This window comes from Plasmodium coatneyi, chromosome 6, assembly GCF_001680005.1.
Source record: "Plasmodium coatneyi strain Hackeri chromosome 6, complete sequence".
Lineage (NCBI taxonomy): Eukaryota > Apicomplexa > Aconoidasida > Haemosporida > Plasmodiidae > Plasmodium > Plasmodium coatneyi.
The window spans coordinates 255,995-274,431 of record NC_033561.1 but is presented as its reverse complement, the minus strand read 5'-3'; the positions used below and the strand labels follow the sequence as shown (position 1 = coordinate 274,431).

The following is an 18,437-nucleotide window of genomic DNA, read 5'->3' as shown; positions in this document are numbered from 1 at the left end:
TTAATAACAGTTTTTTTCTATAATTTTTTACTACATATGTTGTATTATAAAATATACAAATAATCAGTTGCATATGCAAATAATTACAACAATCTCAGTAGTATTATGTTTTCCCTTTTATTAAAGAAAATACGATCTCGGTATATTTTTGGAATTTAAGAATTTATAGAATGTTCTACAGAATAATTTTGAAGTCGCCTTTTCTAATTTCCTTCCTTTTATGGTAATAACAGAATAAATCATTTGCCATTGAATAAGGCACGTTAATACATAGATATGTATGTACATATATATGTCAAAAATAGTTTAAAAAGTGCATATGTGTATTTCAAAGGAGGCTAAAACGAAAAAATTCAAACTCCCATTTTCTTCATTATCTCGTTTTGGTATCCGTTCATATGTAGCAGCTTAGGCATTAACCAGTTCGATGCATCTTCGAGGGCTTCACTTAAAGCAAAATTTTCTCGAAAATTATCAGACAATAATTTATCTGGGAACGTTGTAGATATATTTAGCATAATAGATTATAACAATTATAATGAAGGTGACATTGAGAAATTAGAGAATAACAACTATGAAACTAGATTGAAAAATGAGTGGACACAGCTGGAGAACGACGAGAATAGGGATTGGCTTACCATTACGCTAAAAACGTATGAATCCTTCATTGGAAAAAATAGTGAAACAACAGAAGATAATGAAAATAAACATAGAAGGTGGTGTAATATTGTAGAGGCGTTGTATTATTTCCGTAAAGCTAAGAATGAAGAACATCGAGCAGGACTGGAATTTTTTTTAGATGCATTAAAGGATAAAAGACAAGGAAAAGGCATTGAAGATTTAAATTTGGAAGAGGAAGAAGCATGGAAGCAATTAAAAATGGCAAAAGTTAGAGAAGATAATGAATGGAGAATTTATCAATTACTTACTTGTAAATATTGGAAACAAGCAGAAAATACCGAATCCGCTAGAAATAATAGTCAATAAACCTCATGGTACGTTAAAAAAGAAATCTGCAGAAGTGTTAAATATGTATAAAAACATTTTCCTCAAAAATGGACAGTCGTGTGCATGGGAATTATATAAAAGTGTGGTCCCAATTTTATGATAAAAAAATCAGATAGTGTTCAATATACAATTAATATACCTTATCATAAGAACGTTTTTTCTGTTCATATCTGAATAAAATTTAAATATAGGGAATAATACCTTTTTGTTTTTGTTTTTATTTTTTTCTTTTAAAGGAGTTAACAATATACAATGTAGAATTATTATTGTGCAATGTGCACTTAATTGTCACATTAATACATTTTCTCATAGAAATATATGAATTCTCATAAGAATTCTTCATTCATGGCTCTTTTTATCTAAATTATAAGCAACTGCGTTAACAGATGTATCTTCTTTCTTAATATATTAACCTTTTTATTAGGGCATAAATTTCAAAAATGAGAAAAAAGCAAATAAGAAAAGAGAAAAATATTTGATCTATTAATGTAAAGTTAAACATAGAAATGTGCGTATTTCGCACGCGTGTCTTCTATTTTTTCGTCGTTTTATTTTGTTTGAAATGAGTAGCCAGTTCTATATGTGTATAGTGCCAGGCAAAAACTAACATAACGCTCAGTGTTGCCGTATATATGTGTATTTATGGAGGCAACACGCATAATTAGTATGATCAAGTAATCCTGAAAATAATTGGTGCATTATGATTCTAGTGCTTTTCAAATTGGTGAGGGAAATGGTACAGTTGAAATAGGATGAAGGTAAATATGAGAAAATAAAGAATGGTATAGACATGTCTAAATAATTAAAGTAAAAGGAATAATGTTCATTATCGAAAAAGAGAAGTGCAAAATAAAAAACAGGCGTAAATGAGTTAATATTAAATGTACACTCTCTTATACATGATCGTTACATTTTTTCTCTTTCTAAGCGTATATATTTTAATTTAAGGAAAACATAACATTATCTAATGTAATATGATATTTTAAAGTTACAGATATGAAGGAAGAGTGCGATTTTTTGAACTTGTTATTTTTATATACATTTCAGCATGCGCCTAATTTCATAACCTTTAGCTAACATCTTCTTTATTCTGCACAATTGGCATATACTATATATGCTTAAGAATGAGAATGTGGATGTGGGTCTAATGTTCTAATGTTTTATAGGTTAATCGCGTGGTCCTTAAATTATATCATTTATGTTTCAGGAAGGAGGTAGGATGAGCTGCTTAAACATAATTATTGAGTACTGTGATGATAGGTCCGAAAATAGGATACCGTAATACATTGATGAGTATGTTCTCTGTTAATGCTGTGGTGTTACAACACAGAGTTATAAAATTGTATGATAATAAAAGACGGAGAAATAATTAAGTGCATCTGTTTTTCAAATTATACTATAATAGCGACATTCATTTAAAAGAAATTACAATTATAATTAATGCATGTCCTAATTAACGGCTTATAAAAAGCTTAGGGAGCAAAAAATTGCATACCCTCCTTCATTTTAAAAAGAAATACACTAAAGAATAAGAGTATTCAGAGAAATAATCATTTTTAATATAATTACATATTATTTACTATGCCCATAAATATATCAGTGCATTGGATTAGTTATATGATAAAATAACAATAACTTATAACTTACATCAATTTTAAAATTCCATTTCCATCATGTGTGTGGTAACCTATAAAACCATGTCCTCCAATTTTTTTCTTTACATATGCATAAATATGAACAAATTCTAAGTTACCATCTTTTTACATTTCCCATTTTGAACCAATTTAGGGAGGTTACAAATGTTTAACGAGGATTAAAAACTATACTAATGTTTTATGTTAACCTTGGCTCTTTATACATAAGAAGGAACATAACAACAGTGAAACAACGTAAATGTTAAGAATGCAAATTATGTAGAGACACTTTTTTTTTAATTGTACCTGTGTAAGAGGATTTTTTTTTATTATTTTTTAAGCACCATAATTTATTGTTGTTTTGGGTGAATTTTATAATCCTTCTAGACAACAATTTCTGTATTAATTTTTGAATAATCCGAGGTATATTTAAGTGTGTATTACACTTTTATAATTATCGAGAGTGTGCCATAAGAAAATGTAAAAGAACACTTCAATATAAGAAATATGTCTGTTATTTATGGAATTTTTCATATATCACCTAATTTACACTACTTTTACATTTAAAAATTGGGCTGCAGCTTCTTCATATGGTTCATTTATTATATATCATAAGCAGGAAAAAAGAAGAAAAAAAGGGATAGGGTATTTCAGTTGATCCCATATTTCATAAATGACAAAATTAATTACCCAAAAATTATAAGTAAGAAGTATTAAAAAAATTGAAAATTTTTTGTTATCATTAATTATCATGTCTTTTCATTATATAAATTTTTTAATCTTTTCCTTAGTGAAAATCACGAAAGTGACTTACAACGAGAAATTGTTTCTTTTTTCTGATATAATCTTGACTTCTTTCTCTGCACATTATTTTATATATTTAATATGCAGCATATTTGATAACAATATTTACAAATAATATACGTAAAAAACATTTATTTTTAGGAAAAAAAAGTGCGTAGTAATGAAGTTATGGATTTTCTTTTTCACGCGTAATATTTGGCGATAGTAAAATATATTTTTTCCAATTAGAAAAGAATAACGACTTCTATAATTGTTGTGTAAAGAAATATATAATACACCATTTATGTACTTTAGTTTTTTTTTAATGTGTATAAAAGCACTGCAGGCCTATACATTTGAGATTAGTAATTGAGAATATTAGTTTAAAAATGTATGGGGTAATGAAAAAGGAAGGGGTGCCATAAAAATATGTACTTATATATAAAATAATAATATAACCTTTTATAATTTATATAATTGGAAAAAAATTAATTGTTGTTTTACTTTATCTAATAGTTAAACAATTCATGTTTATAATTAAAATCAGCTCATTAAATTACGGTAAACAATATTATAAGAAAAACTCGCTTTAGTATATAAATAAAAAAATATATTACGCGTTAGCAGCTATGGGAAACCTGTACACCTATAGCTCTAATAATTTTACACGGTCTCAATTATCTATGAATGTAGAATTCTGAACATTTTCATATATTTTTTATTTTTTAAATGAGCCGTTGAAATTATTGTAGAATTGTCGAAATTTATTATTTCTATTTTATTGTCCCAGTAAAAATAATACAATAATATAATGTGTTTTAACATTTGAGCCTACAGAAGAATATTATATTTTTTTCATATTCTATATATTTAACGATTAACAATATGTTATTTTAATTTTTTTGTAATTTTATATTTTTGTATTAATTCATGTGAAATATTTATTTAATGCGATTTTGCTATTTTCTTTTTGTTTTGTGTTTTTTCTTATTTATATTTTAAGAATTAGGGCAAATATGAATTTAATTTATCATGTTTCAGTTTTAGCAAGTAAAATATTATAATATACTTTTAAGGAAAATTAGAGCAGGCATAGGAGAAACTTTTTTTTGCACTGATAATACAAAAAAAGGGGATATTTCTTATTATTCTTTATCAAATAATATATGGTAAATCTAAAGTAGTAATTGATGAAAGAAATATTCTGGTTCCCTTTAATTAAAATTCTTACATTTAGTGCCTTAGTATGGATATCTCCCAATTCTTATAGGGTACAATAATTAATTATAGACCAATGCTTTAGATACTTTTCTGTCCATTTCATGCGGCTACTTTAAGAATATCTTTGGTTTTATTAATGTAGAAATAAATAAACAAAATAAATTTTGTTTTACACATTTTATGTAACTTTTGTGTGTTTGTCTTTCTTGCAGTCAGCTATTTTGGGGGAATTATGGGAGAACAGAATAGGCCTAAATGACAAGTTAGATGTAAGGAATAGCAGATTATTAAGTGGAAGTTGCACAGATTCCACACATGAAAATAGTGTAAACTTAAAAGAAAGAAAACATAATATGTTAAAAGATGAGGATCATTATGATGGAAGATCCCCAAGTAGAATGAGGAATAAACCTAATGCTCGGGAACAAACGCAAGATCCAAGATTTCGTGGCAAACCTGATAAATTAACATCCAAAACGAAAAATGATAACCATTTTGGAAGAAGAAAAGATAAAATAACAAATGAAAAAATTCATAGAAGGTCAAAAGATACTTCCGATGTAGATGAAGATGATAATTTTCTTAAAGAACCAGATGATGGTTACTATAGAAGAGAAGAAAATGTTGAATATGGCGTAGGAAATACCGAATATAAGAAACCAACAGATAGTAATGTTCAGGGAATACAGAAAAAGCCGGAAGTGAATAATAAAGATTTAGAAAAACTTCCCCTACCACCAAATGAGAACGTTCCTAACATGTTGGAATACTACGATTATAGCAAAGTAAAGAAATGTGTAATGGAGAAGTTGATAAATGCACTTAAGAAAATGGATGTACAATTTCAATTAAAATTTATGCGTTACATGAAAGCAAGGAATTATTCTGCGGAACGTGAATTTTTGGAACTTCGAAGTGGGAAAGAAGTAATTTCTTATTATTTTAGGAGGAACAAAATAATGTTGCCACTTGTAATTCAAACTCTAATTTTTTCTGTATTTTTAGTGTTGACAGCTACTATAACTAATGCATTTATTGCAATGTTCGTAATGTCTTGTATTTCCGGTGAATTGTTCTTGAATCTTTGTTACTATTATTTAAAAGCATATATGAGAGTAAGAAGAATTAGAAGAACTTTCAAAAAGCATGGTGTTAAAATTAACGAATAAAGCAAACATATACCAAAAGTGTGTTATTTGTGAAGTCCCTGAGTACAATAATTTGAATGCATCACATTAGTATATTTGTGCATAGTAAGAACAAATATATAGTATTGTTAATATAAATATGGAGAATATTACTTTATCATTTTTTGTTAGAAGAAAATTTTTTGATGTTATTTTGTATTTCTTATTGAGTAAGCTGTGCATAATAATAAATATTTACTTAAATTGTTAATTTTTTATAATTATAAAAAAGAGCACAATTTGAGAGATTCTAATTTTTTTTATGTTTACCTTATATAATAAAATGCTATTTATGCATATAGATAATCAGTTAATACGTAAATTCATCAATGACACAATTGTGTTAATTGTATTTATCGTCTAACGCACATGTTAATAATTTTTTAAGTATGCCGAAGATTACTTCAATCATTAGTTAAAATTTTATATATATCTTTTAAAAAATATTTAATCGTTATTTAATATTTTTGGTGGAAAAGAAGATATTTATATAATTTTATTATTGTTGTTTTCATTTATATATTTTTATTTCATTCATTTTTATTGTGTTAAATTTTTATATCTTATTTTATGGATTCTGCATTTACATACTCCATAGTGTTTAATTATATTTTTTAAAATGTATATTCTTTACATTGTTGTTTTATATAATACTTGTTCACAATTTGTTGCATACATATATAATAATCCATTTATAATTATAAAAGTATATATATAGGAATTCTTTGACTTTTCCTATCACATGCACACATACACATGCATTTATTATTTCTTTTTGTGTATTGTTCGTTTTGTCTTACGCAATTTGATATACACTTAAGATTAGAAGCATTGTTTTTTTTCTATTTTTATGCTTTTGATCTAATCACCATTAAGGCGGATTAACTTATTAAGAATTAGTTAAAACTTCTCATAAAATATTATTTCCATTTGCTATCAAAAGCGGTGTCTATATTTTTAAAGGAAGTATTTCATTCCTTATATATTTTCCCTGTGCTTGGAGTTCCCATTTTTCTGTTCTGCTTCGCATTACATAACTATTATAAAGGGAGTATAGCATATTAAAAGCAGAGGAGTTAAGGCTTTATAAAATATGTCTACATTATAACACCAGTGCCTCATTGAAAAAAGAGCCTTTCGAATTTGTGCTATATATGAAAGTATTTAAAAAAAAATACATGTTTTGTTTGTCAAATGAAGAAGCAAATAAAGAAGGAATCACAAAAGGAAGGCACCGAATTGCGTAGAAATGAAAATGGATCTATGACTGAAATGAGTAGTAAAATTTTTAGGTGTTGTTCGTGTAAGCACGAAGAAACACTGCCTGTGCAAATATGGCAAACATCAGGTTTCAGGGTTCAGGTGTGTATGGTTTAGCACTCTATTCATTTATAGTGTAAGGCTTTAGGGTTGAAAGGTTAATGATAAACTTGTTCATAATTATGATTTCAGGGTTCCTAATTCTAAACCTGTAACTCTAAAACATGAACCATTGTCAATTTTGGACGTTCTCTTTTTTTCTCAAATTGGATAAATTCCGTTTTACGACCGTGTGACGGATGGGATCGTTTATCTTGTTTTATTTCTTCCTTTTTTTAAGGATTTTGTCGTTAGATTCGCATATCTTTGCCCTATTACAAACATTTATATAATAACACCATCACCCGGAACAAAAACACCTGTCCCGAAAAAATCATCCACAAATGTGCGCGAGCAAAAAAGGGACCCCATATGGCATTCCTTAAATGTACCGGTCAAAATTTTGAGAATGCGCATATTGCGCGGACATGCGCGTAGGCATATACGCAGAACCATGTCACACGGGTGGTTACATTTCTTGTATCTGCGGCACGGGAGAGGCAGGTGAAAAATTATTATTCCCCGATTGGGTTGCATCATAGCGTTAATTATTTAGTTCAAATGAAAGTGTGTTAGGCCATTCACAGGGGGTGCGTAACGGCTAGGCTCATGAATATATTACCACATGGTGACTATGCGCCAGAAAGGTGGGCGAAGTTATGCGCAACAGTACGTGATCATAAATAGGCCATTAAAAATAGGACACCACAAGTAAACTATTTTATATAGGTGTAATCATAAACTGACCATTATAAATAGGTATAATAATAAATAGATATAATAGTAAATAGGTATAACCACACATAGGTGTAATCACAAAAGGGCTATTTCCAATAGGTGTAATAATAAATAGGCCATTACAATCATGCCAGTGTGGCCTTCCGTTGAGCATAAGTTGTAACACCCCATGAGCCTATCATTGCTATTCCAAAAAGGGGGAAAAGGAAAGGGAACCAATCATCCCATAGGCTCACTTAGGATGTAAATGTAGGGAAAAGGCAGGAATAACAGGAAGAAATCCACATTGTGCCACAACGTCATCGAATAATTAATGATGTTGAGCCATTCAGCACAACGCTCCTCCTTCCTTTGCCCTTTTGTTCCAACTTCCACCATTTATCTTTGTTGAGTAATATGCTCCCTGTTTGCGCTCGCTCCGTAGCTTTTCATTTTCTGTGCCAAAACACTAGTCCATTTCTCCTTGTTGCGCTTAATACTTCCATGTGTTAACTTGTAAAAAGCATATAGTAGATTTTCAAATGGTATAGTCCATATATATTTTCCTTTCCTTTTAGCAATAAAGTTGCGGAAGAAATTTTCACATGTCCTCTGGATGCATTCCAAATCGTACAGGAGCTCTTTGTTGCATTCTTCCCACCACTTTAACTTGTAATCATCTGGCAAATTATTGGATTTTGCTACGTTGGAAAACCATTTGTTCAGGTCGTCCACCATGACGTAGTACTTCCTTTCTAAATAGATCCCATAGTAAAAATATAAAATAAATGCCTTTTTTTTACTAATCCGGGGAGGAAGGAGGAATTCGTACGGCATGTTTAAAATTTCTTCGTCTGTAAGATTCCAGCAAAGGTCCTGAGGGGCGCAACCATATGGAAGCATTGGTCTGTACTTGTCTAGGATACGATTCCTCCAATTGGGGTAAGCAGTTCCACTGTATTGCTTTGCATGGGCTCCATGACTTTGTTGAGGGTAACCTCCATAAGGTTGCTGGGGGTAGGTTCCATAAGGTTGCTGGGGGTAAATTCCATAAGGTTGCGGAGGGTAAATTCCATAAGGTCGCGGAGGGAAAATTCCGTAAGGTTGTGGAGGGTAGGTTCCATAAGGTTGTGGAGGGTAGGTTCCATAAGGTCGCGGAGGGTAGATTCCGTAAGGTCGTGGAGGGTAGGTTCCATAAGGTTGCGGAGGGTAAATTCCATAAGGTTGTGGAGGGTAGGTTCCATAAGGTTGTGGAGGGTAGGTTCCATAAGGTTGCGGAGGGTAAATTCCATAAGGTTGATGAGGGTAGGGCTTCCTATCTTTTTTCCCATCGGACTTGTCAAGCAGATTCTCATCGGATTTGTCAAGCAGACTTTCATCGAACCCGTCAAACAGACTATCATTGGACCCATCAAACAGACTATCATTAGACTCGTCAAACAGACTCGCATCGGATCTGTCTAACAAACTTTCATCGGACCTGTCAAACAGACTTTCATCGGACCTATCAAGCAGACTCGCATCGGATTTGTCAGGTAGATTCCCACCGGATTTTTCAAGCATATTCCCACCGGATTTGTCAAGAAGACTTGCATCGGACCTGTCAAACAGGCTTTCATCGGACCCGTCAAATAGACTAGCATCAGATTTGTCAAATAGACTAGCATCAGATTTGTCAAGAAGACTTTCATCGGATCTATCAAGCAGATTCACGTCAGATCTGTCAAGCAGATTCACGTCAGATCTGTCAAGCAGATTCACGTCAGACCTGTCAAGCAGACTCGCATCTGACCTGTCAAGCAAACTTCCATTGGACGTGTCAAGCAGATTCCCATTGGGCGTGTTTCCCCATGTGTGCATGTCCCCGTGTGAGTTACTTTTGTGGTTATTGCTACTGTGTCCATTTCTGGAAGTGTGGTGATTCCCATTCGTGTGCTGCTTCTCCCCGAATATGGAATCTTTTGAAGAAAGCGATAACTCGGACAAACTTCTTGCATGCCCAGATGGACATGTCGCTGCCAAGGTCCCCACGTGCGTTGCATCATTTAAGCTCTGCAAAGGAAGGAATAAAATAGAATAAAATAAAATAGGAAAGGATAAAGCTGAATGAAATAAAGTAGCATAAAATAAAATAATCTCCCGCGAACAGCGCAATGGACAACATTAAAGGGGGAACACCAAGGCGGGGAAGCAAGTATATAACGTTTACAATGATAAATTTGGACAAAGGGGCAAATTGTATTCCCATATCCTGGCACTACTATGATAAGAAAAAGAAGGAATAAAGAAATAAACGACCCACGTAAAACTTCCACGTACCTGTGACTCAGTCCAAAGTAGGACATAATACATAACAAGTAAAGGGTACACCCACAAACGACGATCCTTCGGAAAAACCATTTTGATGGCGACCATTCTTTGCAGGACTCGTTAAATATTCACTTAAAACGAAATATAATTTTTTTTTATTATTAAATCATTAGTTCAAGTGCGACACTGTTGGATAATCCCAAGTGATCGCAAAATTTTCTTCCTCCAATGATTCACTGGTTATCTTTTATTCTATTTTATTTTTTCTTTTTCTTGCATTCACTTTTGTGCTTAACTAGCTTGCGTATAATTTCTTCACACCAGAAGAAAAGAAATGAAAAAAGAAGGGGCTCACAGTACGAATAACGCTACAAAGTGGTGAATTACATATAAAATGAGGTGACCATATAATATAACACAGTTTTACGACATAATCGGGACGTACTCACAACATGAGCGCGACATTTATGCTAAACGAAGAAAAGGAAAAAGAAATAATGTTAAAGAAAAGGTAATTCCTTTCAATTTTTTATTATAGGGAACGAACTAGCATAGGAGTAATTAAAGTAATTTTTATACATACCGGAAGTTTTTTTAAGGGAAGAAGGAAAAATTGAATGGACTAATTCTTTTCAATTTCTTTCAATTTTTTCCCACATTTTCTGTATTAAAGAAACCACACTAATATAGAAGTAAAATAATTTCTGTAAATACCGAGAGTTTAAGAAAATTCATAAGTGTATCCTTGTATATTATAATAACTAAACACACCTTATAAATTTTTGTTATCTGCGCCTAAAAGAAAAAAATGCGGGTTATAGCGACGCAGGGAGTAACATGACCCAGATTTTTAAATGGGCCTTCTCCTTTTTTTCTTTTTACTTCCGTAGCATTACCAGCAGCACGGGCACTTCACCATATAGGCAAGGTGGACAATTTCAAAAGGGGGGGTAAAAAGGAATGGAGGTAATTTTACACACTGACTGTACTTATTGCTCGCAGCAACTGTGGCTACCTTAACACTTCGCTGCTTAGTTTAACCGTATGTCGTGGCGCCCTTATTTGCTCTTTTTTTTTTTTTTTGGTTCATCTTAGGTGTTGAAGCACCACGCAGTAGTGTGTTGCGCACACGGGGAATACAATCAAACCGCTGTGTTACCCTATTTAGGCAAAAAAGGGGGGCAAAGGAATTCGCAACACCCTTTCACCTTACTCAGGCACTGATCCGTTTCTTCCCGCTCCTTCCCACTCCTTCCCGCTTCATTCTATTGTCACGTAAACCCATTTTATTCTATTCCAATAATTTCACATACAAATTCATCCGTTGATCGTTTAACACATGAATACACAACGATATAAGTTTTGTACACACCCCAAAGTGGAATGCATACAAAAAAAAAGTAAACGATACGCAACCAGACACGGAGATAAATAAGCAAACACCATTTCGTTTATGTGAAATATAGAATGTAAATTCGTCCAATGAATAATTGAAAATTAGCATTAAATCATAGAAAAAAGCTTATTGCACAGTGAAAAAAAAGAAAAAATAATATTGTTAGCACAGGGCATATATGTGGACGTATAACATTATGCAAGCATGCACATGTAAATTCTTCATGCATATTGTATTCAAAATAGCGATGAGCGCTGTGCATTAAGTACATATTCCTCCCTTCTGGTCTCGATTTCTTAACTCATGAACTCGTTATCGTTCCATGTTCCATTCATTTCGCTATTCTTAGCATTGCAATTTTTCCCTACCAACTTTATTTTTTCGTTTCGCATAAAATTGTTTCTTCTGTGCAAAAAAAAAAAAAAAAATTGTGTGTGCTTGCTTCCCCTGTTTTCATAATATAAACAAATAAAAAAAAGAAACAAATGGGGAACTGTTTCCATTCAGAATAATTTTATATATTTATTAAGAATGTAATCATCAGAATGTGAAACATTATGTAATACGGAAAAATTGTGTTACACCTTTCATTCCCGCGAATCCTTTATAAATATCCTTTTTTTTTTTTTTTTTTTTTTTTTTTTCTTTTCTCTTTTTTGTATGCACACATTACATGAACAACCTTCTCTAAAACAGCTAAATAACAGGCCATATTGTTGCTCTTATAACATAAAAAAGCTAAATACCAAGCCACATTCCTGTCCTTACACCCTAAAACAGCTAAACAACCAGACCACATTGTTGTTCTTTCACCTTGAAACAGATAAACACTTGGCTACACTGCTGTTCTTATACCCGGAAATATTACATCCCCAAAATGTGAAATCCTACAAACACAAACCCTAAAATGCGAAATCCTACATACACACACCTAAAACGCGAAATCCTACACACACACACCCCTAAAATGCGAAATCCTACATTCACACTCCTAAATAGCGAAATCCTACATACAGCTCTAAACGAAAAATCCTACATACAGCTCTAAATGCAAAATCCTACATACACCCTAAAGCCGAAATCCTACACACACACCCTAAAATGCGAAATCTAACACTCCTTTACTCATCACTTATATATTCACTCCTTTTTCTTTTTTTTCATCCTTCTCTTTTTTCTTTTTTAAGTATACATATTTAACATGAGTAACCCTATCTAAACATCTAAACACCAGGCCACATGGTTGCCATTACACCCAGAAACCCTGAACCCTAAACGCGTGAACGCTAAACCTTGAATCCTAAACCCTAAACTTTAAATCATGAACCCTAAACCGAGAACCCTAAAACATCAACCATAAACCATGAACCCTAAACCACGAACCCTAAACCACGAACCTAAACAATGAAACCATAACACTGAACCCTAAACCCTGAATGTTTGAACCCTGAATATTTAAAGCCTGAACCTGGAAAAATCAACCCACCACACCAAACACTAAACCCTAAATCCTAAAAACTAAACCCTATAATAGAAACCCTAAATACTAAACCTTAAATACTAAACCCTAAATCCTGCACCCTAAAATATAAAACCTAAATCCTGAACCTAAAACCTCAAATTTCAAAGTTAAATACAGAACACTAAATCATAAATCCTAAACCCTGAACTCTGAACTATAATCCATGAACCCTGAATCCGGAATTATAAACGGTGAACATTAAACCCTGAACCGTAAACCCTCAACCCTCAAATCCTAAAAACCCTAAACCCTGAAACCCTAAACCCTGAAACCCTAAATCCTGAAACCCTAAACCCTGAAACCCTAAACGCTGAAAACCTGAACCCAAAACAGTCAATACTAAACCCTGAAACTTAACCCTAAGCCTGAATCCTAAACTCTAAACCCCTAAACCCTGAACCCTAAACCCTAAAACCTGTAGCCCCCCGGACCATGCTATTTTTTATACATATATCTCTAAATTCAAACAGACGAACTTTTTAACTTTTTTCTACAGTTTTATTTCTATATAGTGCAAAATATATATTCTGACGATTAAGGGTTAAAATATATGAGACTTAAAATTTTCATTTTTATTAAATAATTTCAGCAAACAGTGTGAATTTCTTTTCAAAAACCCCATAGTAAATTCTTCTACTAAAATAAACATTTTTAATAGGTATATGTTATAATAAGTTCTGTACAACACATAAAAAAGCGTTGTTAAAATGGTGGTTGCACTATAGAAAGAAAGGGTTCATTTTTTCCCAGTATATCTACGTTAATGCCTTGACAATTTTTATGTGCAAATGTTGATGAGGGGCACAAAGGATCGCTGACTATTTCTGCTGTTTTAATTAATTAGTTTTTTACTGGATCAAGTGATTAACTTAATTGTTCAGCTATATAACGACAGTGAATTTTTTGTCTAAATAAACCGATTGGACCTTTTTTTTAGTAGAAAAGAAGAAAACAAGCATACATGCAGTGTTGAATGTTTCTACGTGGCCCAAAGAAATAATTCTTATTTTTACTCATTCAGATATCATTTAACTTTTTTAATTAAAAATCGATAATTTGATCATCCAGTAAGTATAACTATGTATAATATGAGTCAAATGTCACACATGTGTGATGTGATTAAAATAGAATTGTAATATAAATTTAATTTTGAAATGGTTGCGAAAATGTGTTTACTAACTTTTTGGCATTTATTATTATGTATGTATGATATTATAGGTTATATACTTGCCCGCCTCGCAGCGGCTCCCATTCTTTTTCACATTTCCTTTTCGCTCTCATCTTTTTTAATGCTCGTTTTTTACTTATTTCGCGTTATAGCAATTACGTATATATAATGTCAATCCTTCATACGTGAAAAAAAAAACAAGAAAAAAATTCATTAAACATGTGAACTTGTTATGATAATACATTGGCTCTTCAGCTTGGAGTTTCTCTATGTAGGTTATTACGTAATAACACGCCCTCTCAGAATAGCAAGTAGTATATAACACTAATTCGTCTTCATTTTTTAAAGAAGAAGCTATATATAGGAAAAAGTTTTAAGAACAACTTGCTATATTTTATTAATACCGCATAAACCAAATAATATAATAATTTTTTATAGTGCTATATATAGCCCCTCAGAAATGGACTCATTAGAAAAAAAAGCATTAATGAATAAAATATAGTATGTAGATGTACTAAGAATTAAAAAAAAAAAAAAAAAAAGGGGGCCAGCAGCTAGCTATTATTAACATAATTCACGAAATTCATAACACGGACTTTTTGCTATACATATACATTATTTATTATTATATCGCCCTTACATTTTTTTTTTTTTCTTTTCTATTAAGGTATTCAATTCGGATTCCATTATACAATATGTAAGAGCAATAATCATACCTGTCAAACTTTTCATCCTTATAAATATGTTTGGTTTCTAACCAAAATGGTGATACAACAGATTGATTCTATGCTTCTTAAAAGGCGGCTATTTATAAATCTGTTTATTCTTTGTTGTTTTTTTTTTTTTCTTAACACTCAGCATGTATATATAACTTTTTAATTTTTTGAAAAAAAAATTCTTTAAAATATATATTATAATTTTTTTTTTTTTCTTTTTTACAAATTATTTTTTATATTATTTAAGGTTTAATCATAATTTTGTATTAACTTTTGTACAAAACTTATATTTTATAATTTGTAAACTTTTAATATATAGTAATTTTTTGACCTTATATATATTTTTTCACATTTTTTCAATAATCATATTTTTTTCGTTTTTACTTCTAATTCTAGATTTTTGTTACTTTCACACTTTTAGAGAAATATATATATGGTGTTCAATAAATTTTGAACAATAATTAGAGTAGTATATTTCTTATTAAATACTATAGAAATAATTCGTTCCTTTCAACTAATATATTAATAGGCTTCTTTTCTTTTAGTATATATATCAAAAAAATGCCTGTTACAACAAGGCAAAATAAACATGGGAGAAAAGTTGGCGGAGTCTTTCGCTTTTGCACCAAAGCTTCCTTGTACACGCTTCTAGTCTGGATTGTAAATTGCTCCAATTCGGTAAGGAAAAAAAAAAAAAAAGGAAAAATGGACAAATGAACCAACGAATGAATGAATGAACGAACGAACAAACGAATACATATTATCACCCATCAAGAAAGAAAAGAGACCCATCTGAACGCAAATATATTGCTCTGCAGTACACTTGTCCAGAAGCGGGGGAGTAGTGTTCTTTTTTATTAGTTTTATGCCGATAAAGATGTTGTTTTTTTCCTTTTTGTTTTTTTTTTTTCAAATATGAAATATGCTTTTTTTTCTTTTTACACTATTATACTTATGCCGCTGCCACCTTTTCACTACATGTTCACTGTCTTTTCATTAATGTAAATATAAAAACTGCTTTTAACGTTTTATCTAAATTTAATAAACAAAATTCATTTTTGACCACACCCCTGTCCCCCTTTTTTTTTAGAGCCAATATGGTAGTAATTCGTACAATGTGATGAACAATAGCCTTGGAAAAGCCGTGGATTCAAGAACTCTGAGGTTATTAGCAGAAGCTTACGAGGAAGCTATAGAACAAGATGGACCTGCAGTATACGAGGAAGCTATAGAACAAGATGGGCCTGCAGTATACGACGAAACTATTGAACAAGATGGACCTGCAGTATACGAGGAAGCTATAGAACAAGATGGGCCTGTAGCGTACGAGGAGGAAGCTATTGAACAAGTTGCACAGGAAGTTGAACAAGCTTCGGAAAATGTTGGAGAAATTTCAGGGGAAGTTGCGGAAGAAGAACAAGTTGTACAGGAAGCTCCAAAGAATTCAGAGGAAGAAGGAAAAATTAAATATAACGATGATGTACCCAAAGGTATACGATCTACAGATGTAAACAAAGAGAAGGATGCAATGGATCGTTACCACGAAAAGGTATTATATTTGCGCACACATTTTGAACCAATAATAACATACAATTTTGAAGAGGCATTAAAACGTTGTATGGCATTCGACGCACGAAAACACGGCATGGATGTAGACGCGGACCCATATGGTTTATTACAAAAAAAGAACAAAAGAACCTGGCAAACTGGATATTTGAGAATGTATCAAAACGATTTTCGCAATGTTCCATACATAGATGATTTAAAAAATAATGAAGAACTAGAAGAACCATACCTAGAAAGAAAATACGTACGCCCACATCTAACCCCTGATTCACCAAAAACAACTGCTTTAAGAAGAAACGTAGAAAGAAAAATATATAAAGAAGAAGATGAAGAGGAGGAAGAAGTAGAAGAAGTAAAAGGAAAGAAAAAGAGAAGAAGAAGATTCTGCTTCTTTTAAAAAGTCTTTCAAAAAAAAAAAAAGGTAATAAAAAGAGCAAAGGAAGTTATTTATTCTGCTGTTACGTAGGAGTCCAAAAGGTGTAATGAACATGCTACCTGATAGTGTGATTTATATGTGTACATATACGAATTAAGAACCATGGAACCAGCGTTTTTTTCTTTTTTTCACCATTTGAAAAAAAAAGGAGCAGAAGGGGGAAGTTCACCCTCAAAATTCGGAAGAGTCGAATGATAGTATAGGAAAAGTGTGTAAAATGGGAATTATTTTCTACGGGACTATAAATGTACCAAAAGAGGAAGAGCTACTTTTTTGTTAATATATGCCCTTTACGTACTAATCAGTATGTGTATATATAATTGGTTCACCATGAGAATTATATATTTCACAAATTCTTCAATTAAATAATACGTACTGACTAGAAATTGATCTTTTTTTTTGTACAAACAGTTTTATGCGCTATATTTTTCAATCTTTTCTGTAATTTGTTTTTATATATCCATATATAAAACGACATTTTTATTATTTTATCATGGACTTAGAACAAGAATATAGAAATGAATGAAGAATATTTTTTTTGGAAAATAACTTTTAATGGTAATAATTATATATTTTTGCAAAAATCAAAGGGCTCTAATTTGTGCATGAGGAAGAGAGTCTTCTTTTTTCTCTACCTAGGTTTGACAAATATACAGAGCAGCATATTTGCAAGTAAAAAGAATTAGCCTTTAGAAATCTTCAACTTTTTTTTGCGTGCCGTCCCCCACCCGCCATATATACTTTATAATATAATTAAAAACATACCAATTATTGGTTCTGGAATAAAAAAATGAGCATAGGAAAATATATAACTTTTGTTTCTTCATTTTACTGCTATCATTTTTTTTCTTTCCTTTAAATATTTTGAAAAGGTCGGCACTTTTCTTTTTTTCTTTTCGCATCTGTTTTCAGAGTATCTTTCCTCATGCATTTATTCACACATACAAATGTAGGAAAAAAAAAATAAATTCTACCTCTAAAATTTTAAAAAAAGAATGGGGCAAGTACACACAATAATAAGGGGGAAGCACAACAACCAAAAAAAAAGAAAGTGTTTTTACTGCTCCTTTTTTGCGCAAAGTTGTTAATTTAGCCAGTTGTCCATTTATAGCCCCCACCAGCTCATCACACCACATGTGCGTTTCTCCTCCCCGCAAAAAAAAAGAAGTGTTCTTACAAAAAAAAAAAAAAAAGGAAGAACTGTGTACAATTACAAATTTTTTACCATGTCACACATGTGTCTGTATGGAAAAAAAAATAAAATGATAATGTCCAAACTGGCACAACAAAAAAAAATAAGAAAAAAAAATTTTTTTAGTTCATCATAAAATGAAAAAACAAACAAACAGTGGACAGAAAAAAATAAAAGAAATGTGCTACTTAGTATAACGTCTCAAGGAGAAAGCTCCCCAAG

The 18,437-nt window shown here is 31.5% G+C and overlaps 4 protein-coding genes across 4 annotated transcripts; 3 read left to right on the top strand and 1 right to left on the bottom strand.

Annotated features, from left to right (window-relative positions):
- Nucleotides 1-170: 170 nt before the first annotated feature.
- On the top strand, nt 171-987 carry PCOAH_00013200 (Uncharacterized protein; the record flags this gene model as incomplete). The annotated part of the gene is made up of 2 exons (XM_020058129.1): nt 171-193; nt 405-987. 2 exons carry the CDS (start codon nt 171-173, stop codon nt 985-987), a joined length of 606 nt encoding a protein of 201 aa, XP_019913672.1.
- Nucleotides 988-4,615: 3,628 nt separating this feature from the next.
- PCOAH_00013190 (Uncharacterized protein) lies at nt 4,616-5,815 on the top strand (the record flags this gene model as incomplete). The annotated part of the gene is made up of 2 exons (XM_020058128.1): nt 4,616-4,696; nt 4,859-5,815. The coding sequence occupies 2 exons, from the start codon at nt 4,616-4,618 to the stop codon at nt 5,813-5,815; spliced, it is 1,038 nt and encodes a 345-aa protein (XP_019913771.1).
- Nucleotides 5,816-8,308: 2,493 nt separating this feature from the next.
- On the bottom strand, nt 8,309-10,309 carry PCOAH_00013180 (Uncharacterized protein; the record flags this gene model as incomplete). The annotated part of the gene is made up of 3 exons (XM_020058127.1): nt 8,309-9,961; nt 10,119-10,166; nt 10,229-10,309. The coding sequence occupies 3 exons, from the start codon at nt 10,307-10,309 to the stop codon at nt 8,309-8,311; spliced, it is 1,782 nt and encodes a 593-aa protein (XP_019913804.1).
- Nucleotides 10,310-15,582: 5,273 nt separating this feature from the next.
- Nucleotides 15,583-16,984, top strand: PCOAH_00013170 (Uncharacterized protein; the record flags this gene model as incomplete). The annotated part of the gene is made up of 2 exons (XM_020058126.1): nt 15,583-15,699; nt 16,112-16,984. 2 exons carry the CDS (start codon nt 15,583-15,585, stop codon nt 16,982-16,984), a joined length of 990 nt encoding a protein of 329 aa, XP_019913795.1.
- Between the last annotated feature and the right edge of the window lie 1,453 nt (nt 16,985-18,437).